Raw genomic sequence first — 24,578 nt, forward strand, 5'->3', positions numbered from 1 at the left:
TTTGCTATTGCTTTTATTCTCTGATATTATCTGATAACTAACTGTTATGTTGTCGAAACAATGTCTTATTACAAATAATTGTAATAATAAAGTTAAAAATTAAGAATTCTGTGCTAAAGCTGATCTCTTATGATGTCTTAAACAACTGAACTTCCTATAAAAGTATCTAAGAGGCTATATTAGGCTCGTTAGTGGCAGGTTGAAAAATGTGATGCTTAATATAGAAAATGCAATGAGCAATCACCAAAGCAGGACCTGAACACATCATGGCATAGCTAGCCCGGTATACTTCTGAACAGGTGGAATAAATACCATGAAACCACTCCTACTTGCAATTGATGATAACAAAATAAGGGTTTTCAAGGTTAAACCTTAATTCTTGCAATTCACCCGGAAAAAAACCTCTGAATTCTCTGACCAGTTTGTCCCGCTCCTTCTTTATTACATCACCGAACGTTTTTTCTCTCCCCAAAATACAAGAGAAAACTTTTTTAAACTTGTCAGTAATGGTGAGTAATCACAGATCATTATTTTTTTTATCGACAATATAAACATGTAGACTACAACATGTGCAGTCTAAACAAATATTGATTATCATTGAAATAATTAATACAGGCCAAATACGCATTTTGGCTCCTTCTATGTCACTAGTTGATTATTCTGGCTGAAGCTTGTCTACATAATAATAATCAATAATCAATGATGATGGAGTAATTGACTCTGTTGGGCAGTCAGAGATGGGAGTAACACACTCCCAGGAGGCCTGTGTAATGTGTGTAAGGATGATAGTGTGTGTTTACTGAGTGGCAGCCAACAGACGGCACAAAGCTGCTCTCCACGCGGCTGAGCCTGCGGTGGGAGAGGCAGAGGAGGAGGGAGAGGCAGAGAAGGAGGACGAAGAAGAACAAGAAGAACAAGAAGATGTCTGTGGCAATAAAGAAAGGATTAAGTGCTAAGGCCGAGAGCAGAAAATGCGCGGCTCGGTTCTGGAAGATGTTCCCTCACCTCCTGCTGTGCCTGTCTCTGGTGGCCTACGCTGCTCTGGGGGCGCTCCTGTTCGAGCACATCGAAGGAGGGAACATGGACCCTCCCAACCAGGAGTACCAGCAGTTTCTGCAGCAGATCGTCACCACCGTCCAGAACCTCAGCAGTAAGTTTCTGTTCTGTGAGCATCCAATTTCACTGTACACACTAAAAATATTAAGTTGAACCTACTAACCTTGAATCATTTAAACTTAATATTGTAGTGTGAAATGTGTTGAGATAATACATTTAGTTGAAGTCAACATTTCAGTTTTTTCAGTGCAACCAAACTTTTCACTTGTATATACTTGTAAAAAACAAATGTATGAATTGGGACCTAGTCATGCGTATCTTTATTAAACAGCGTTTAACAACTCACTTTATTTAATGAATGATTTGTTCTACACCAAATATCTACATATTTTCTCAACAGATTCAGATAACGTCTCTTCAGTGCTGGAGGAACAGATGGGTGGGTTGAAGGCCACATGGCTCCAGTCTCCAAAAAAATGGGATTTTTATGGCTCCTTGTTCTTCTGCTGCACTGTATTCACTACAGTTGGTAAGTCAACACGATTACATCAGTCATAGTCTCTGCAAGTTGATGGCTCATATATGTAAATATATATTGGTGCATGCCCCATACAAATATTCTTAAGAGTTCTTTCAATATTCTCAATACTTTAATACTCTGATGGTGCATTCACATCAGACGCGAGGCGAAGATTCCTCTTGCATTTCCCACGCAAATGTAACCGCTGCATTGCTTGTGTTTAGCCACATCACTAAAACAAGAAGCTTCGGAGGGGCTTATCTCCATTTAGAAACCTATAGACAAAAAAGAAATTGCAAGTTTTATTCCCAAAAATAGCCAACAGCTGGGGCTCGCCACTGATTGGCTTTTGTGAAACAGGGTCACTCAGGCCCCATTTACACGGGAACGCAAACGAAAATGAACCGAATTCGATGTCAAAAAAGTCTTCCGTTCACACGCAATCGGCTCAATTAACGTGTCTGTTCACACGAGACCGCTCGACCCACTGGAGATGCTGTAGTACATATGCCGGGCCTGTAAGTGGCGCTGTACTTCCGTCACAAAATACACCAAAAGCAGCGAAGAAGACCCCCCCCCCGAGCATGGTTGCCATGGTTGCCTGGTTGCCCTTCTGTTTATTCTCTGCGGTGGATTTAGCAACATGTAGTTCATGTAGTTCTCCATGTCCACTTGTTGCTGATGGTTGTGGTAGAGGTGCTGTAGATTTTGCACTAACATCTGTACGGAGTCGTTTGGCCCCCCAGAGCGTTCCGTCCGCAGATCTATCCACCTTGGGACCCGTTATCGTTTGAGGGGTCCGTTTCTGCGGTTCCGTTACGGCCTCATGTGAACGAACGGGCTATACGAAAGAGAAAAGTAGCAGATACAACCCGAACAAAATCACCCTCCTTCTCTCTTTGTGGAGAGGTGTTTCTGTCGTTCACGACATCAGAGCTTTCTCTTGCTGAGCTGTCATTACCACATTCTACGCTGTTTTCACATTGGTCTCGATAGTTGTTGATTTGGAACACCCAATTTGAATGAAAATAATGTTTTCAGCTTCACTGTTTTGGTCCACCTTGTTTCCAGTTGATCCTGTTTTTAGTGGGATAGCTCTGATAAAACCTGGCACTAATTGGCAAAAAGGCATAGTTATTAATAATTGAGCAGGGCACCCGCTGTGATGCAGCTGGAGGAGCAAAACACACACTTCAAGTCAGATCATCACCCTTAGCTATTTTAATGACCTCTCAAACTACCTAAACTAGTTATAAATATGTTTATTTTTTACTGTCGGCCGGGTCACTCATTACTGGATCAGCTGCTGCATGAGACAGACACTGACGCTGTCAGAAGAGAGGGAGGAAAAAGAGACAGGCTCCGTGTATTTTATTATTATATATCATTATATAGAGTCGTTATTCATTTGTTTTAAAGCTTAATAAATAACAAAGAAGACCTTTGACCGGCACTTTTATAATTTTGTCCGGAAGATTTAAACTTTTACACACGTTGACCGGCGAAAAACTCTGCCCGGTTCCCTCGGCCCCCACCACGGTGAATAAACAGAAGGGCAATCATGCTTCTTCGCTGCTTTTTCTGGAGGAAGTTACAGCGCCACGTACTGCAGATTTTTCCAGTGGTTGGAGCTAAACGGAGCTGTCTCGTGTGAACAGACACTATCCTGTGTATATTGCATGTGGACGGAAGCTTTTTTGCGATTGCGTTAATCCTATGCGTTTTGCCATATGCGTTCCCGTGGGGCACCAGCCAAAGAAGACACCCACAGAAAGAGTTATTGACATGACAAATGCCTGCAGAATGTGCCAATGCTTATGAATGAACAAAAAAACAGACTCCCTTAAACAATGTGCAGAGTTGTGCTCTGTGTTGGAAACACAATCCCTCAAACAAACTACATAAAATAAGAACAGCTGCACCAGGAGCCGCTGCATTCGATAAGTCATTACGGGGGGATGAAACACCACCAACCAAGTTTAGTGTCCCGGTGGGGATACGCCATGGGGCTGTCGGAAACTTTAGAGGTTTTCTATATTAGGTATATTTAACTCATCTGTATGACTTTCAATTAATCAGTATGTGCCGGTAATGGAGAACAGCCAACAAATCATCTGACAGGGAAGAGCCTGAACCTTTTAATCTTCCAACATTTACAGACAGACTGAGGTACTGGTACATTCAAGCTCTCTCCTCTAGTTTCATTGATATCACTCCTTTGCCATGCAGTATACATACATAGCCATATGTGTTTCCTGTGAGATTACAGTCTGTGGACATGCTTGGGTCCAGTATGGCAGAGATAAGTGAACGATTCTGGTGGTCATAAAGCGAATGGTCCAACCTGTGTAACGTCAGCAACAGAAAGTCCCCCAGGACCAAAGCCACACAGCTGGGATAGCACTGGTAAAATGTTAGCTAAATGCTAGCTGAAGCATAGTCCATCTTCCAGCCTCTTGCATGGATTGAATCCAAACACATTTATTTGTTCCTATTAGTGAACCAATATCTTATCAAACACTAATTTCGTCACTTTAAGATTTGCATATTCATTTATATTAAAAGATATTCAGATAGTCAGGCTAGCAGTGCGGCTCTTGGGATTGCAGGTTGTTTGGTTAAGCCCGCGTCACACTGTCCCGAAATTGACACCAGATGGACACACGAATATGGAATTGTGAATTTCACGAAGATGGCCCCGAACCACACGAAGGCAACATTCACATTACATTTAAGACATACAACTGCAACGAAAGTAACAAAAACAATGATGTTAAAGTACTATGATACTGTACTGATATCTTCAGACTTTGTTCTTTACTTTATCCGTCTTTATATGTAGAAGATATTAGTTTTCTCCGTCATGTTGTTTCCATAGCAACAACAACTTCCTGTCAACTCGCCTTCAAAATAATATATTATATCCTTTTCAGTTTCACAGAACACAAATTGGGTTATTTACATAATATGTTTACATTATTTTGTTGTGCAATAAAACAACCCGATGGACACACGATAAAGGAAATGTTCAAATTCGGCTCTGATCGTAACAACATCGGGCCATTCGTGAGGGCATCTTAAGCCATCGTATGACCGCCGGTGGAGTTTCTCAGGCTCCGGCAGCAACTTCGTGAGCGGTGGCAAAATCTTTGGCATGCCAAAAAATTGCAGAAGGACCTTGCAAAGGTTCATTTTTGTGTTGAATTCGTGTGTCAATTTTGCCCTTCGTAAGGCCATCGTGAGGGCATCTTGTTATCATCGGTGCCATCGGGCATTCGCCCCGATCAGAGTGAGGGTGAATGCCCGATGGCACCGATGATAACACGAAGATGACATGATTTGACAAGATGCCCTCACGAGTGCCTTACGAAGTTGCCGCTCACGAAGTTGTTGCCGGAGCCTGAGAAACTCCACCGGCGGTCATACGATGGCTTAAGATGCCCTCACGAATGGCCCGATGTTGTTACGATCAGAGCCGAATTTGAACATTTCCTTTATCGTGTGTCCATCGGGTGTCAATTTCGGGACAGTGTGACGCAGGCTTAAGTTGGTCAACCCCTTTATTTAAGACTGAAATAAGGTATTGTTATCAATTGCATTCATTGTAATTATGTAGATAAATGTATGTTCCCCCTCGAGATGAATTATAATGCAAACATCAGCATGATCGCATTTAGTTCTAAGTAACACTAAGTGCAGGCTGACAGACCCCACAGGCAAACTGTTGAATCTGTCTTAGCTTCAAACCTCAAACCAACTAGCTGAAGATATCTAGAGGAAGTCAGTTATTTCAGAACATTTTCTTTGTTAATGTTTCACGTTTCATACTATTTTTATGTTATTTAATATTATTCCTTATTCCATCTTGTATTTATCTCGAGCTTGCTCTTTTTCTTGACATTATTTGATGCGTAAGGACTATGTGAAGACATAAGTAGCCTATGTCTGTTACTTTCAGATACATTATAAGTGGTTAAGGAGCACCAGCTAATGGCTAATGGCTTCGCAGCAACAGGAAGCCCACAACTCACTGAAGAGAGGGCACTCTCAGAAGAGAATGCTTTTTACAACACCACAAAAAGCTTATTAAAGGATGTTAGATGTTAGAGGCACATTGTCTTCTGTTTTGCCCTTTTAGTTGGGAACTTCCTTCATCTTTTCACCACGAGTATGAGGGTTCAAGGCAATGCTTCCAGGCAGATCAATTTTTGTCTGCCATTGTATTATTGCATGAATGTCCATTGTTTGAAAAAGTAGCATTTGTTGATTGATTGGAAGGCATGTATTTTATGACACATGGCATGCATGCCATTTGCTTGTTTGTATAAAGGATAATACAGTTACTCACTGTCGAAAAGTAACTAAGTACACTTACTCAAGTATTGTACCTAAGTACATTTTTTATGGTGTTATATTTGTGCCTCTATCCTGAGCACACAATGAAACATGTTGAGCATAGAAAATGCTATTGAGCACGCACTTGAACATTTTTGAGCACAGAGAAATATATTTTCTCTCATAAAACTCCTGCTCCGTGCTTAAGCAGACCGCTGCATGCGCTCTCTCTCCCTCGCTCGACCTCTCCACCCTGTGCACGCTCAGCTTTGCCTGCCTGCTCGCTCAAGTTGTCACAGCGTTACAAATGTGCCACAAAACCAACCAATCGGAGAACTCGAGAAGGTCAGTTCTGATTGGCTGGTCGTCTCCAATCATATCTTCTATCTGATATACAAGAAGAGAGGGATTTTCGGTTGCCATCAGGCTGTTGACGTTCTTATTACACATCCATCGTTGACATTTACAGGACATGACAGACTCGAATGAAGAGAATAGTACGCCACAGTGTCAGGTGAGTTATACATTTCTAGTTTTCTGACATCACGTTATTGTTTGCAATGCCTTTGGCTGGTCCAGTAGAGAGAAGAGTTGCGACAGCGGAAGTCCAAAATGCTTGATCGTCACGTGGTTCAGAGAGACTCAGAAAGTTCCCGGAAGTTCGTGGCGGGCCATTTGAATCACGATTTGAATGCATTAATAACAGGATAGAAATGCAATTTTTGGTAATTAATATATTATATATATCAATATTTATACAACATATCGATATGTGTATGTAGTTACATCAATATGTTTTTTTTTTTTTTTTTTAAAGTAAAATGTGCTAATATTTGAGGATTAAGATCAAATAAGAAGTACTTTATTGATACCAATTGGGGAAATGTTTACGCTGCAGCAGCAAAAGACAAGACATTGTACATTAGATAGTTAAAAGACTAGAATTATACAATCGAAAATGTAAACATCTTAAAGGGGACCTATCATGCAAAATGCACTTTTGTACGTCTTTTATACATGAATATGTGTCCCCGGTGTTCCAGGGAACTCACCAAGTGTCAGAAAACACAACCCTCTCTATTTTCCTCCATACCCAAATCTCTAAAAAAGGGGCTGCAACGGATCTGATAAAAACTGATCCAAATTTGAACACTGTCCTGACGTCAGGACGGTGGCGCTACGGCTATTGGGCCAACTCCACAAATCAGGAGGAGACAGCCACGGCCATTGCCGTTCGAAAGCGCTGGAGACGCTGTAGTACATATGCCAGGCCTGTAAGTAGCGCTGTAGTCTGCCACAAAAGCAGCGAAGAAGACTTCCCGCCCATAGTTACCATGGTTACCCTTCTGTTTATTCTCCGCTGTGGATTTTTTTCTCCCTCCCCGAGGCAAGTGTTTGCTCCCGCTGCTTTAATTCAATGCAATCCCTCCCCGTCGAGGCAAGCACTGTAATTCTCTCCGGTTAGTCCACCAGCAGATGACAAACACCCACCTCTCCGCCTCTTCCAAGGAACGAGGGGACCGTGCGGCAGAGTTTCAGTTTCAGTTTGTTTCGTCGGTCAAGATGTCCGGTAAAGTTGAAATCTTCCGGACAAAATTAGAAAAGTGCCGGTCAAAGGTCTTTTTTGTTATTTATTGAGCTTTAAAACAAATGAATAACGACTCTATATAATAAAATACGGAGGACGGAGATCTCTTTTTCTCCCCCTCTTCTGACAGCCCAGCAGCTGATCAGAGCATGTCTCCCCTCTCCTGCAGGGGGGCGTGGTCAGCAGAATCAGACCCGTAGACAGCAAACAGCACACAGAGCGAAATGAGGCATGGCTAAAATGCATGATCTGTTTGGTATTTTGAAAACAGAAACGTATAAATATACCTTATATAGGTATGGCCCTACAATATATCATTTAAATATAGCATGATAGGTCCACTTTAAATAGAAATAAAATTGCATTACAAAAAGTAGAAAATATGAATAGATAGTGTGAACAGCTATCTTACCTGTTAACATATACATGTTAGGCTAACGTTGCCTTGGTTACAGAGCCTGTTGCTGTTGTTTATTGCTTTGAATTCTTTTAAACAAATATTATCTTCTTAAACTTGTATGGTAGTCAAGAACATCACATCCTAATGTTTATTGATATATTTAGAGGGAGGGGATGGGAAGGAAGGCTTCAAAATTCAGATTAGAATAATTTCTACCATTTCTTTCATTCATGGTGGTTTCAGTAATCCCATGGTAATTGAGGACATAAGTAATCTAAATGACTAATGTAATCTTTATGACTTTCAGAAAGGACAGGAGACCGACAGGTGCCTATCAATGATTGTCAACTGACAGCACAATGAGTCAAAGGACTAGCAGCAGCAAAAATGATGATGTTCAATGTGTTGTTTTAGGAACATCCATTGTAAATAAATGGAATTCAATAAACATTAAATAGCATGTCATGCAGTTTGTCTGTGCCTTTTCCTCTGTGTTGTCCTGGCATATCGTCTCCCCCATGGTTTGCTGTGCTGCCTGGGGATGCTCCAATCGCTCAGAGAAAGGAGTATGAATGTATGGTTTCCCCACTGACACAGAGAGGAGGAAAAAATGGCTGGCTCAAGTCAGCAGGAGCAATTTAACTATCACAAAAGACAACAACAGCAACAACATATGTGAGGTAATCATATTTTTCACAAAATGAAGACCACACCATTGGGAAGCTTAATGTCTGGTTTAATAAAAATAAGGAACAGGGAGAGGCTTGCAAAACTTGAGTTGAGACTCAGACTAATGGTGTGTTCACACCGGACGCGATGCGATGTTTGGGGGCGGCGCGATTACATGTAAAGTCAATGCAGAGACGCGGACAGACGCGAATTCGCTCCGACGGCAAGCATGAAGCGGTGGACGCGGCGCGAATCACGCGATTGAGGCGATTGAACGGTGCCGCGTCAAATTCACGTGACACGTTCTGGCGGAGGCCAATCAGCGGTGAGGATCTCAGCCTGCCGTCACTGACGTTCAACCAGAAAACATCAGCCGTTAGCTGTTAGCAGTTAGCACACAGAGCTCACAGCTCCTCATATCTGTTCAGAAACTGGACAAAAGTTAAACAAGTACAAACCACAGACTGTCTGTGTCATGGCGAATACAGTCGCTGGTTTATTTATGTCTGTAGGCCGTTGTTATGAGTGTGGAATACAACGTTAGCTTAGCCTGGTCGACCCGATCTTCATTCAGAAAACACGCATTTTAAAAGGTTTTTCGCCTGCCGTCTTGTCTGCAGACTTGTCAAGCATTAATTCATGGTTTTTACTAACCGGTATCAGTATGTTGTTACTTCGGCATCATTTATAAACGTGTATTACAATTTAATCACGGTAAAATATGTTCATTTTGTTGTAGTTGTAGCTCCCGAGCCAGCGCGTCTTGTTTGAATGACGCGAGTAAACACAGCTGGCAGCCGCGGTGAAACTCGAGCGTTTAGAGCGATGCGATAGGAGCGATTAGAGCAAAGCGAATATTCGCATCGCGTCCGGTGTGAACGCACCATTAGGGTGAGGGTCTCATTGCAGGTCTTCAGGCTCCATTGAATCCCCCTGGGGTTCTTGTGCTGAAAGAGGGAGGCAAAGACAGGAGAAAGGGTTAGATACATCTATATAGCAACCTACAGTATAGGATGGGAAATTGCTGACCTATTTTAAACTTACCTTGTGTTTTCACTCTCACTTAAGTCCATCTCCCTTTGCCATCAATCCAAAATCAGCTGAGCTGCAACATAATACAGGCAGGTAATAATCAACAGAATCACAAGGACTTTATATGACTCTGCTAAAAACACTCGCCCATAAATTACGTTTTTGTTTACTGTTTGGAAGTCTCAAATATGCACTCTAAATCCATATCAATAGCGATGTATCACAAAAATAGCTCTCTTCCTTATTATTGTGTAACGTTAACTATATTATACTAGCTTGAACTCCAAAATGGATATCCTCATTTCACCAACTCCACCCACTACAATCACACGCCACAATGTTATATTAAACTAATATTGAACTCCCTCCACCCCGGATAAAAGCACGTTAAGAAGCCCCTTTTCTCTAATTCCACAACGTTGGATGAAATAACATTAGGAGAACGGATTAACAGGCTGTTCATGGTTAACGTGTGTTGCTAACTTTATCCGGTATCCTAGCCTAATCTGTTTAGTTGTCCGGCAAGCTCTATGCCCATTGTAGAACAGGAAACAGAAGTTGGTCCAGGTTCTGGTCAACCCAAAATTGTGATAGAGAGAGAAACATGTTTTGTCATTCTGCCACCTCTAATGCTTACAGCAAGTAATCAATACCTCAGAGGGGTTCATGTACATGTAGGCTACGGTTTGTTAGCTGTTTGCTTAAACTATCCATATAGCTATGTTGCCGGCTAGCAAACTCACCCTTATCTGAAACGATCGGATAAAAGGTTTCGTCAAAGGCATTGCAAACAATAACGTGATATCAGAAAACTAGAAATGTATAACTCACCTGACACTGTGGCGTACTATTCTCTTCATTCGAGTCTGTCATGTCCTGTAAATGTCAACGATGGATGTGTAATAAGAACGTCAACAGCCTGATGGCAACCGAAAATCCCTCTCTTCTTGTATCTCAGATAGAAGATATGATTGGAGACGACCAGCCAATCAGAACTGACCTTCTCGAGGTCTCCGATTGGTTGGTTTTGTGGCACATTTGTAACGCTGTGACAACTTGAGCGAGCAGGCAGGCAAAGCTGAGCGCGCACAGGGTGGAGAGGTCGAGCGAGGGAGAGAGAGCGTGTGCAGCGGTCTGCTTGCGCACGGAGCAGGAGTTTTATGAGAGAAAATATATTTCTCTGTGCTCAAAAATGTTCAAGTGCGCGCTCAATAGCATTTTCTATGCTGAACATGTTTCATTGCGTGCTCAGGATAGAGGCACAAATATAACGCCATAATTTTTGAGGTACTTGTACTTTACTTGAGTATTTCCACTTTTACTCAAATAATTTTTTCTGAAACTTTCAGAGTCTCTTTACACAGAGGGGACACATGTTTATGTATAAAAGACATGAAAAAGTGGATTTTGCACAATAGGTGACCTTTAAAGCAATTTTTTTTGTATTGCTAAATCCATTAATCTGAATCCATAATGTTATAGCTGTGGTAAGAAGTAATGTTTCCTAACTGTCCATTTGTCCATTGTTGTTGCAGGGTATGGGGAGATCTATCCAGTCACCTTGAAAGGTAAAGTTGTGTGTGTGCTGTATGCCATGGTGGGCGTTCCCCTCATGCTTCTGGTCACCCTTGATGTGGGCGACTTCCTCGCCATTCTGATGTCCAGAGCCTATGTGCGCATTCACGCCCTCTTCAAAATCCTCCGCTCCCACTCATGGTCACCTTGGAAGGCTCGGAAAAAGAGGGAAGAGGTCTCAAGCAACCTGGCCCTGGAGGAAGGTACTTTTTTTTTTAGCCAGGACATTGTTGTCCGTGAACCCCTTGACATTCGCCAGGTGCTGCACAGCCAGGCGGACTTCCGGCACAAGTCCATACACCTAGAAAACAACAAAGAGATCTTTGAGAAAATTCTCGCTAGGGAGAAATTACTGAGAAAGGGCCCACTGCTCCGAACCCTATCCTGCCCAGAGCTAGACCGGCTGCCCCCCCCACCCAGAGGATATGCCATATGGGACTTTACAGGGTTGGGGAATGGAATGGAAAAGCTGGATGTACCCTTTGTCCTGATTCTTTTCATCGTGTTTGCCTACATTTGCTTAGGTGGTTTGATTCTGCCCTTGTGGGAAGAACAAATGAAGGGCTTTGATCCCTACTACTTCTGCTTCATCACACTCACTACTATTGGTTTTGGCGATATTATACCTCAGCACCCTAAATACTTCATGCTTACCTCACTCTTCCTCATTGGCGGCATGGCCATCATGTCCATGGCTTTCAAGCTAGGCCAAACACGAATTGTAAGCTGCTACCGCCAATGCATCAAGTTCATCAGCAGGGGAAATGTAGAGTTATTCAAAAATGAACAGGGTCACTAAGTAAGCAAGTGAATCTCAGCCTCATCCAAGAACTGTACAAGCTCAAAGGCCTGGTTTTGACACAGGTCCAGACAGGAGACTGTGGAAACTTGTTCAGAGCATTCTTTGTGCTGGCTGTTTGGTTATAAGCATGAGCAAAATAATAAAAGTGAGCATGTGCCAAATGCTTTTGCCTAGTGAAGAAGGGTGATATTTAAAAATGATTCATATGAAGAATATATAGAGCTATACTGTTGATCAGAGGTGTGGACTAGAGTCACATGACTTGGACTCGAGTCAGACTCTAGTCACAAATGTGACGACTTTGGACTCGACTTGACAAAATCACAAAACACTTGCAACTTGACTTGGACTTGACTTCGTGCCTTCTGACAGGAGGTGACTTGATACTTTAATGTATTCAAAAGAAGTTTGCTGCAATATATTTACCCAATCGACAAACATAAACTTTTTGAACCTCTGCAAGTTGACATGTATCTAATACCCAAGATCCCCCATGATTTAGCTAGCTATAAACCAATCAGGTTTCAGGACAGAGTCGTGACGCTTCTAACCCAGCACCCCAGCACTAGCTAAAAAGATTATCCCTAAGGTAGTCGCATTCGGCTTCAGAAACTACGCCATTTCAAATAAAAAGCAAACTGCAGAATGTAAAACATGTGGCACAAATATCACAGACGGAAGAACCTGGAAATTTGTTCGCCACTTGAAGTTGCATAAAGAACAGTAGGTCAAGTATACTATTAACAGTTTTTTCAGCAAATGCAAACGTTATCTTAAAAGCTCCGCTCCGGCCACCCAAAACGAAAGAAACCAGGAAATACCAATACCAAAATACAGAGTCTTTAACAGAAAAGGCAAATTGCGGCATTTGAATGGCCCCTAATTGTGCATTCACATATTCGCATTGCTCTAATCGCTCTAATTGCATTGCTCTAATCGCTCTAATCGCGTTTCTAATCGAGTTTCACCGTGGCTGTCAGCTGTGTTTACTGCGCTTTTCAAACAAGATGCGCTGGCGAGGGGGCGTGGCTTATCTCAATGTAGATACTATGTAGATACCAACTACAACAAAATTAACATATTTTACAGTGATTTAATTGTAATACACGTTTCCATATCATGCCGAACTAACAACATACTGATACCGGTTTGTAAGAACCATGAATTAGTGCAGACAAGACGGCAGGAAAAACACTTTTAAAATGCGTGCTTTCTGAATGCTGAACGGATCGATCAGGCTAAGCTAACGTTGTAGCTGCTCCGTCCACACCCACAACAACGTCATACAGACAGAAATAACTCACAGCTGATTGGCGTACACGATTAGCGTAGCTCCCTTCAATCGCGTCAATCGCGTCATTCACGTCATTCGCGCCGCCTGAGCGAATTGCGTCTATCCGCATTTACATTGACATAACATGTAATCCAAGCCCCCAGGAAGTGCGCCAGACTCTGAGGAAAATATTTGTAGTGTCCAAACGGCAGTACTATAATTTCCGTATCAGTCCGTGACGTCACCCGGCCCAGAAATACTTTTTCCCATTGACTAACATGGGGAAAGAGACGTCTGTAAATCAGCGGGTAATTACTAAATAAACTACTCAGTATTAAAGGAGAGGTGTCATGCTTTTCCGGTTATTACCCGTCCCCTTGTGTGTTATGAAGGTTTTTATGCATGTAAATGGTCTGCAGAGTCAAAAACCCTCAAAGTACCCACTGTAGGGAGTAAAACTCTAACACAGAAAAGACCTCCCCAAAACGCCTCGTTGGAGATTTCTCATGTTCTTCCTGGACATTGTGACGTGTGAACACCCAGTAGCCACGCCCAGAGCTATGATGCGATACGGTCATGCGGTACCCGGAACCAAATGGACCAATCCGTGGAGCCGTTACGTTAGGTCCGCGGAGCCGTTACGTTAAGCCCCCGCTGATTGGTCCAAATTGACAAATCTACGGACTTCCTCACACACACACACTCTCTGCTGATTTCTCCTCCCTGGCTGCAGGCTGATAACAGACAGTTGGGATTGCGGCGAAATTCTCTCTGCAGACCCATTCTCACAGCGTTTATCAACCTTTTTCTTACTCAATATCAAGCCACACTTATTGTTTTTACTTCGGCTGTGACTTTGTGTGTGCTCAGGATGAGTTTGGCTGTGTTTCGCTATGTATCCTAAACAAGGAAACAACACCTCCACGGAGCTCAGCGCGATTCACAACGTCCCGACCAATCAGAGCACACTGTGCTCACAGGGAGGGTGGGGGCTGGAGCTATGGGAGCTACAACGAGCCGTTAAAGGCAGAGAGTGAAATTCAGTGAATACAAGTAGTTTACAGAGATGCTGTATGAGAAACCAATGTGAGTTTGGAAAAATGCACAGTATAAATCTATTTTAGTATACCTCAACAATGGAATTATGATCAGTGGAAATGGCCATGACACCTCTCCTTTAACTATGTCATAGCCCTTATTAGAATCATTAGGTGCACTAAAAGCCGAATCTAGATTGATTTTCTCTCTCCATTCATTCTAGTGAGCCGAGAGCGGGAGCCCGAGGGGCGGGGCTTCAACTGTGCATGCTCTATGAGCGTACATACGAGTACTTCTGATCTGACAGCCAGGCATGACGGGGACATCTGTGACGTATTGCTCTCGAAAATCTCAGGCCATTTTGTCCTCATGCGCCAATGAGCAGCTCTCATAGGAAAGAACGAGACCCCGCCTCCGACGCTGTATCCAGTTCTTATTATACATCCATGATGTAATCGCGACACGCCCAAAAATCGCATCATGTCCGGTGTGAACACACCATTAGAGTGGGTGCTGTTGCCATGGGGTGAAAGGATGAATTACATTTTTCAGATGTATTCAGTTTGACAGCGCTTACCAGACCATAATTAATACATTATCAGACCGAAGCTGCGGGCCGTATTAAATATAACCGCCAAGGGGGTGGACTTTGGACAAGCCCGGTTTACAGTCTATAGTTAGGACCAGGGGTTAAATTGGGCTGGGGCTGTCCAGGGATCAGTCCCAGCACATAGGATGATGCTCTGACTTCATCACCCTCGCACATTTGTTGTTATCAGAAAACGATATGTAAAAACTTTTCTCGTTCTTAATATAGACTATATTTAGGGTCGATAGGGTATTGACTTTATTTTAAAATAGCAGATCTATGTGACCGGCTATAGTTTTTCGTCCTTGGTGAGCACGTGTCTCTGCCTTGGAGCTGCAGAACCCCCGACCCGTCCTGTAACACGGAGCCCGTTTCTTAAACCATGCTAAATGTATGTGTGCATAAAGCTGAGTTATGATCAGTCATAATAACACCGAATGTGGTTATGATCCAATTGTTTACCGTGAGATTTACAGCATACTTTTGGCCATAATCGCGCAGCCCTAAAAATGAACTGAGATTTCCACACATTTTACTCTATTCTAGTATGCAGACCAATACAAAGCACGTACACATTTTTCGCATATGTATTAACAAATGATTATGTAAAGTAATTAAAGTTTAATGTTACTATTAGAACCATTTTACTACTTTTATTTGTATTGTCTCATTTGGTAGCACCAATGAATGCATTTGATACAGATACAGGAGCAGATTATGTGATGTGCGACCACTTCTTCTACTTCTTCTCTTTTCTACTCATAGGCGCAACCTTGTGGCAAAGACTAGCAACAACAACAACATTAATACTGCTTCGAGCACAATGTGAATGTATATGTGAATGACATTAGAAATGATTAGGAACAACATTAAATACAAATTAAAATTGATTGTGGGGTCCCTTATAACATGTTGTACAGAGTGGAAATAAATATTCTGTTCAAATTAACATCAGGGATCTTATTAATGAAACTCCTTCTGAATTAAACCGTCACAGTAGCCTAACTTTACTGTTCCCTAAAAAAACATGTTACTTTATCAGATGAGAGAAAATGTATTAAATTATTAATATGACAAATAAAAAGCAGTTCAAGAAGGAACAACTATGCATTTACTGATTTTGTATTTAATTTTTGTATTATTATTTAGCTATGTTACTCTTTAGTAAGGAGCAACTTGTTAAACAAATAAATACAATTTTGTCAAAGCATTCATGATTTTCTCTTAATTGAATATAGTATTATTCTGTTGTTGCATGTCATTACATTTGGTGAACAGCACATAATTACTTGTTAAAGACTCGGTTTTCAAAGTTTAGACTTGGGCTTGCCCATCCTGACTTGGGACTTGACTCGGGACTTGAGCGCAAAGACTTGAGACTTACTGGTGACTTGCAAAACAGGACTTGGTCCCACCTCTGCTGTTCATACAACATATATGGCTGCAATATCTTGCCAAGCACTGATTATGAGTACTCTAATAGTTGCACTGTGCCTAAAGTATTACAGAGGATGGATAAAAGTCAGAATTCAGGATTTGTTTTTTAATTTAGGAAAATTGAATAAAATTCCTTTAAATTCAGTCTTGTTTTTTATTCAAATGTAAGCTCTCACATAGACACATATTACGGCAGAGTTTATTACAATGGTGTGTTGTGTAGCTTATACTTAGAGTACACATTACCCAAAATGCTAAAAGCCTGTAGATAAAAATGCAATCCACCACAATAGTTCTGAAATAAAACATGGGCATTAAATTGATAATGGGCTTTAAATTGATAGAGAAAACAGCCTTATCATTAAATCAGTGTCTTTAGACATGGTGTTGGACGAAGTAGCCTTTTAACATGCTGATAGATTTATTTTAAAATGTTGTTAATTTTAGAAATTAATGTATTTGGTAATACCGGGGGGAAATTACTCACCTATCATCTATTTCTGCGATTGCTGGTCAGTCTATATAAGCAGAAGCATTATTTGGCTTGTAAATCTATAAACCATTTGAACACTTTTAAACACTCACCAAATATGTTCATTCTGCCATTATTGGTTTGGCTGGAGATGTGAGTGCTTCTCTGTTGAGATGGACCACACACATTACATCATCCTCTCCTGCAGCATCTAATCATGTCCCTAACTCTTGGTCTTTTGAAATGTACTCCTATACTATTAATTTAAAGATTTTTCTTATAATTTTGTCCTTAGGAGCATCTCTTTGAAATTGAAGCTTCATGGATACGGCCCCTGATGTAAAATGACTCGTAGTCCATGAGAACGATAAAATGAAGGTCACAGTCACAGACAGGGAAGTTAGGAAACTGTCACATCCCCGTAGAAAAATTCTCCCAGCATGAACCAGGTTAACAGACTTATGATAATAGTATGTGGTGTTTTAATATTTCACTTAATAACAATTGAATGCAGTTAGACAGAAAGTGATGTTGTGTACTGCACAATTTGTCAAGATATTCCGATCATGCAACAAAAAAAAAGCTTGATGAAATCATGTTGTGTCTTTTTGTTTCCTATAAATATACTGTACAACAACAGACTTTCTCTCCATTAAGAACGTTTGGTGACAAGTCTGCAAATATTTGGTCCAAATATAAGTAAAGATTTAGTATGGAAACAGGGGGATTGAGAGATGATCCGCTTTATATAATGGTCAAAGAGCTGCATAATATGAAACATTCACATGCTGCCACTCCAATTTTTATTTATGTTTGTATTTATCCGTTTATTTGACAGAGACCGTGCACATTAATAGTCATTGCTGAAAATGTGCCAGGGTTAGCCCAATAGGCGATAAGAGTTTTTATTAAATACATTTGCACATTTTTATGTGAAAATATATACTTTTTAAGGTCTCAATACTTTTATATGTTATTTATGTCACTTAGTTTTTCTTAAATTGCTGCCATAATTGTACTCTTTATTTTTATTTATTACTAATTTATGCTTTTCTCTTTTATTATTGCAAGCGTTTTACCTATATGCCGAGTCTGCTGTAGCACAGTAAATGTCTTCACTGTAGGACTAATAAAGGAGTTATGATTCTGATTGTCGCCTTGTCCTTAATGTGATAATATATAATAGGATTGAGTGTGGTAGTGTTGTAAGCAGAGCAGCAGATGGAGCTGCTGTGTAAAGACGATCTGAGGACAGGCAGCTTTCACCTTTTGGAATGAAACTCATTCCCAACATCTCTCTTTCTCTCTCTCAACCTCAAACTCACATCTACTTTATTCATATATTTAACTAAATAGTGGTAATAATGAAATTATATTTGTTTTAAAGTAATCCATGTACTGATGCAAGACCCTGTGCTAGTGTGGCTGGTGTGTGAGCTTTGTCTTTGTACCGTATTGCTGTATTATTTATCTGCCTTGAAAAACATGTAATACAATTACATTAAAAAAAAAAGTAGAATCCATCAAGCATTTAAAAAGCGCATATAATAAGATTACAATTGGAAACCGATATGCTGTGTTCTTTGGTTGTTCTGCACTGACTCTTTTTCCATGTAAGCATATTATAATCCTTTATGTATTTAGAGCCAACATGATGCCCGTAAACTCAGTTTCCTGTTCGGACCTATCCATGACGCAAATGCCAATTGCCAAGTGTTGGGGAAAACTCTTCAAACATATTTGAATATGCATACCCTCACCCCTTGGTGTTTTTTTGATCGTAAATCATAATTTGACTTTCATTATTTTAAACGTTGGGGGAAGATCCCTGAGTTTTGACCAGAGTCTTTAATTCATTATTACATTGTTGTCTAATACTATGTGGGACTGTTACCACGCTATTACATATTTGTACATGTAAATAGTAATTGTAACGGAGCGCAGTTTTATATCCACCCTCCTGACCCTGGTGGTCATGAAGCCCAGTGTTTCCGGTCTGCTGATCAGCCTGTGTCCTCGTGCTGCTGGTTTGAGTGTTTGAAGGCAGGTTTGACAGGGACCCGCATACAAAGGAAGAGTGACGTCAGCAGCGGGGGGGCACTTAGCAGCCTCTCTCTCTCCTCCTGCCGCTGGCTGTTCATCTCAGGTGAGACTCCACTCTGCAGCTCTCTCACATCCACAGCTCTCACTTTGACATCGGGAAGGATTTTTGAAGTTACCCACCCATCACTGTCTTTCCAGGAAGACTTGACATCCGTTCTGTTGCCTTGCTCTTTTCGGGACTAACACCATGGGGAGATTAGATGCGGTTCGGCAGTTTAATTTGCTCAGCTGGCTCAGAGAGGAGAGAAGATCGAGGAAACTGAGCCTCTTCATCGTGTTCGTCGCTCTGCTGCTGGACAACATGCTGCTGACTGTAGTCGGTAGGTGCGCTCCTGTTTTCTCACCTGTGAAATCCCTGCGCAGTTTGATTCTATTGCAACAGGTAGCCCAGTTTACAAAGTCTGTTCAAATATGCTTAATTTATTTTCGGAGTGTTTGGCCCCAGTCTGGAGAGGAGCGCGTAAACTGTGCCAAGTGCGCACCGGATTATAAGCGTGCCACATGAGAAACCATGTAATGGTCAGTTTGAAATGTCTGAAATAAAGTGCAAGTTGCAGGTCAGCCAAATATAATATGGATGATGATTTTTTTTGAATATTTTTTACATCTTTCAATTATAATCAACGCGCTTGCTCGCCCTCCATTTAAAGGCTGTAAAATGATCAGATTTGAGCTCAGTCTAACCTCTCCATCTGAGGCTCAGGTGCAGAACCCGATAGCCTTCTGTACCTAAAGTAAACTATGCAAGAGCAGCTGAAAAATACTTTTGATAAGGTAAACCTAGTTATCGTGATCATTTGCAGCAAAATGTGATGCTCATTCTTTATCTTTTTACAAAACTCACCGCCGTGAGCTGAGGTCACGGCGTCTCCAAAATGAGAAATGGAATTGTGTCCCCTCCAAGCTAACAGCATATAAAACCCTGGACTGTTGCAACCTGCTCAGCTGTGGCTCTGCCTCCCTGCCGAAGTGCCTTTGGGCAACGGCAACCCCAATCTGTGCCAACATGGGTGTGTGAGTGCGTGTGGATGAGCAAGTATGCATGTATGGTAGCCTCCCCGTGTAAGAATGTGTGTGTGTGCGGGTCGTTGTTGTGTTGTAAAGCAGAGACACTGCTGCACGTGAAGGATCAGCCAGGTCACCACAGCCCTGTTCTGGCACCGGTGTGTGTGTGTGTGTGTGTGTGTGTGTGTGTGTGTGTGTGTGTGTGTGTGTGTGTGTGTGTGTGTGTGTGTGTGTGTGTGGTGTGTGTGTGTGTGTGTGTGTGTGTGTGTGTGTGGTGTGTGTGTGTGTGTGTGTGTGTGTGTGTGTCAGGCGTCGCTTTCTTACCAGCATCCATCTCCTACCTTATTGGAACCTACATCTTCGGCACCTTGGCACTCAAGATGGGGAGGTAGGGAGATACATGATCCTTATCTGTTCTCTCGGTATATATTTACTTTTCAGTTTGTTGGTGTTTGAGAGGTTGGCTTTATTGAGGCTTTTATGATACAGGAACATACAGCATTGAGGGACTTATGTATAAATAACATAGTCTTGTGAGAATATATGAATAGCTACATTAAGAACCTTTAAAGACTATGAAATACATTTTAAAAAACTTCCGCCCTTATGTGCAAAACTAACCGGTGGTTCGTACACAATATGTTCCATATGTGTTTCCATATAAGATATTATAACAGTTGAATTTGCTTGAATTGTGGCCTATTGCCTGAAACAAAAGGGAGACTGTTTTATCAAGGTTTCCCGATAAGTCATGATAAGGATTTCCTGTTTCATTATCACCTTATTGGTATTTCCTTCTTTTCAGGAAAATATTACACCACCTCACATTGCCCATTAGAAAGTGTGTGTGTGTGTGTGTGTGTGTGTGTGTGTGTGTGTGTGTGTGTGTGTGTGTGTGTGTGTGTGTGTGTGTGTGTGTGTGTGTGTGTCCTATGTATTACTGAACATCCATCATAAATACTGGTGTGTTGTATTTACAGCAGTAGTGTCATAAGCCATGACACTTGTCAATCAACAAACACCTTTTCATGTCCACTTCAAATGTCCACTTAATTCCAAAAGTAAATATCCAGAGGTATAGAGCTGCACCTATAAAGTCTGTTAGGGTCACAAGATCAACAAACATTTCTAAAGTTCATCCAGGTGTGAAGCACACAGTGACAGCTAGCAGGAGGTGTGAGCAGACTGTATAAACATGAACTTATATGTAAACTGCTAATGAAAGGTTAGGCCCTAGGGTCTGCATTACCACCGTTAAATGTAAAATCCCCAGACACTGCCTGTGGTGACCAGGATTTAGATTGTGTTGTTTATGTTCTTGCTTGTTTTAATGAGCTTTGTGTATTCATTTCATTTGTTCATTTTAAATTCACTTCAATTAATGAGTCTGCGTTGTAAGACTATCAACGATCAGTGACCTGCAATTTAAATGTGGAATAGTAGCAAAATAACCCTGCATTGTTGAATCTCATCTTTCTGTAGCATTGTAAGCTATGATATGTTATTATTATTATTATTATTATTATTATTGCTGTTTGTTGCATCAAAATGCATTAGCATCTGCTATACATCCGGTCCCCTGAAGCTCCGGTGTGTGTTAGTCAAACATTAGCCTCCTGAGCCTCACCCTCCTTTGAGCATATGTATTTAAAAGGAAGAAAACACACAAGCACCAGCTTTGAAATACCTTTAATGAATTCCTAATTTATCTTTGTATGTCACATTTTTTTTATTGATTATTCCATTAAAACATAGTTTTATATTTTTTAATAATTGGTCCTGTGTAAGGCCCCCGGTTGTTATTATATAAATGTTTTGTTTTTGTAAAGACTACATTTACATAGTCAAAAGGTCCTTTTGTTCAGCGTCACAATGCTATTGGGTATTAAATGGGTTTATAGGTCCCGCCCTCTGGCCATACACTCAGACAACTTCCGAATCTTCAAACGAGCAACATCTCTTTGTTTTATTGGACTGGATTTGTCAGATTCAAGTAAGTAAAATGCCTCAAATATATATGTTTATTATAATGTCTAGAACATCTACATATTTAGTTATTGTGGAATACATTCATCACATTTGATTTTGAGCAGCTTATGTCTTTGTTGTAATATTACATACCTGGGTCAGTGTGGTAGTCAAAATAGCATAAGCACCTGTCATGGGCATTGCCCTTCTTATATGTTCACATATGGAAATAAAACACTAATAGAAATATAATGTCTTTGATAATTCACTATAACTAACTTCTAAATGTGTCCTCTGTTAAGATTTTGAATTAAGACCAGAATTGAATACATTTATACATTATTTCTGATAGCAGTATGTGAAATTATATCTGTAGCAATATTTTAAACTCTACTTATATCATATCAGTTAATTAGTTACAAAAATACATTTAACTCTTCTCTGGTGCTGGCAGAAACAGTTCTTTCTGAAATGTTTTGGGACATTTGGATGTATCCCTTTTAGTATGATAATTAGCCTGTTATCATTAGCCAGACAGCATTGTGTGACTTGTTGAACTTGTATTCCTTTTGTTATGATAATAGGCTAAGCCAGGTAGTATTGTGTGACTCAAGTGTACAATGTAAATAGGATTCAGATGCTTGTTGCATCGGGACACCTGGAAGGGGGTGGTGCATGCATTCCTTTTAGTGTGATAATAGGCTAAGCCAGACAGAATGAACACTTGTTCCACCACCCTATCTATTCCTTCAGGTAATCTATTACAATATAATAAGCATATGTATTATTGATACATATATTTTAATTACTTTTTCCTTTTCAGAATGCCACCAACAAAGAGAGGTCCTCGATTCAGTGTGCAGGATGTGATTGCTGCCATCCAAAAAGGAGAAAGTGATTTTGAGATGGAATCAGAGGACAGTGACACTGCTATGAGTGAATAAGAGGCAGATGAAGATGCCTGTGGACAAGTGGACAAAGAAAACCAACAACCCAATGACCGCCCAGTCAGTGATTATGTGGACATCGAGCCCCAACCAAATAACCACACCAAGCCCCGTGACAGGTATCGCTGGCTGAAAAAAGATTTCATCCAACTGTAACCTTGAAGCCGAGAAGAGCTTGAAGAAAAAAGGGAGAAGCTTTGACATCAGAGTGGAGGCCAACCACAACATCTGTGCTGTCAAATGGTATGACAGCAGAGCGGTCACACTTGTGTCATCCTTTGCTGGACCAGACCCTGTGCAGAAAATTCAACGCTGGGACAAAGCCAACAAAACCTACGTAGAAGTTGAGAGGCCTTCCATTGTGGGTACTTACAACAAGTACATGAGAGGTGTGGATTTATTGGACTCGTTTACGACCAAATACAAGTTTCCCATGAAATCCCGACGCTGGTACGTGTACATCTTCTGGCACACCATCATCCTTGCTGTGATCAACGCCTGGCTCCTCTACAAGCGGGAGTGCAAAGCTCTAAAGATGGCAAAGCAGGAGATCCTGAACAGGAGACAGTTTCAGGCACATCTAGCATCTCTCTCTCATCCTGGTAAGAATGCATTTCTGCTATTTGCCGTTTGTAATATTTAAAAATATTTCACTGTAATGTTTTTTACTTGTATCCTAATGTATTTTTGACATGTATCTAAATTGATTCTGTTCTAATCAGGTGAACACAACTCCTCTGAAAACACCCAAGAGAAGACGACCATCTTCAGGCAACGGGAGTCCATCAAGCGGGGCCCCATCCAAGAGATACAACCTCCACTGGATGTACGCAAGGACCTAATGGCACATTTTCCAGTGAAGACACTGCAGTAAAGGCAGGGGCGGCGGGTACTGTAGGCTAGGGAAGGCTAAGCCTTCCCAAATATTTTTTTTGTCTCTGCATCCAGGTAAAAGTTTAAATATAATATTTGTGTCTTTGACATTAGCGCTGCTATGCAGCCACCTCACGGAGGGGAAGCGCCTGCGCAGGCATGTTTGTGTCAAGCGGCTTGTGATCGTGATGTGATCAAGCCCCTCTGTGGCCAATCACATCACGATCCGACAGCGAAGCCTCAAAAATAGATATACGGACATTTTTCAAGGCAAACATTAAAGGTCCCATGTCATGCTTTTCCGGTTATTACCCGTCCCCTTGTGTTATGTAGCTTTTTCTGCATGTAAACGGTGTGCAGAGTCACAAACCCTCAAAGTACACCCTGTAGCGAGTAAAACTCTAACACAGAAAAGACCTGTCTATGCTGCCCCAGAACGCCTCGTTGGAGATTTCTCTTTTTCCATTGTTTACTTCTTGGGTATAGTGACGTATTTCGGGTATAGTGACGTAACGTAACGGATTTGGACCAATCCGCGGAGCCGTTACGTTACGTCCGCGGAGCTGTCACGTTTGGCCCAATCCGTGGACTTCCTCACACACACATACTCGGCGGGACGTTGCGAGGCTCGCTGCTGCGAGGAGCGGGACACTGTGAGCTGGCTCACTGGTGTGGGGTCGGCGAGACAGCGAGACACCGCGGAACTCAGCCTGGGCGCACACACACAAACTCCCAGCCAGGCTGCGGATGTGTGTGTGCGCCCAGGCTGAGTTTCCGCAGACGGCCACTGGGCTCAGAGGGAGGGGGGGGCAGGAGCTCCAACAAGCCGTTTAGGACAGAGAGTACACACATACTATACAGAGATGCTGTATGAGAAACCAATGTGAGTTTGGAAA

The 24,578-nt window shown here is 41.5% G+C and overlaps 2 protein-coding genes across 2 annotated transcripts in view; both read left to right on the forward strand.

Moving 5' to 3' along the window:
• Positions 1-921: 921 nt before the first annotated feature.
• On the forward strand, positions 922-11,974 carry kcnk18 (potassium channel, subfamily K, member 18). The gene is made up of 3 exons (XM_034121707.1): positions 922-1,165; positions 1,457-1,585; positions 11,136-11,974. The coding sequence occupies exons 1-3, from the start codon at positions 922-924 to the stop codon at positions 11,972-11,974; spliced, it is 1,212 nt and encodes a 403-aa protein (XP_033977598.1).
• A 6,975-nt stretch (positions 11,975-18,949) lies between these two features.
• The window catches only part of slc18a2 (solute carrier family 18 member 2), a 25,019-nt gene continuing 19,390 nt past the window's right edge, over positions 18,950-24,578 (forward strand). The window contains 1 exon segment of the mRNA XM_034122468.1: positions 18,950-19,209. Coding sequence (XP_033978359.1) covers positions 19,077-19,209 — 133 coding nt within the window. The 5' untranslated portion in view covers positions 18,950-19,076.

Source organism: Trematomus bernacchii, unplaced genomic scaffold, assembly GCF_902827165.1.
Source record: "Trematomus bernacchii unplaced genomic scaffold, fTreBer1.1, whole genome shotgun sequence".
NCBI classification, from domain to species: domain Eukaryota; kingdom Metazoa; phylum Chordata; class Actinopteri; order Perciformes; family Nototheniidae; genus Trematomus; species Trematomus bernacchii.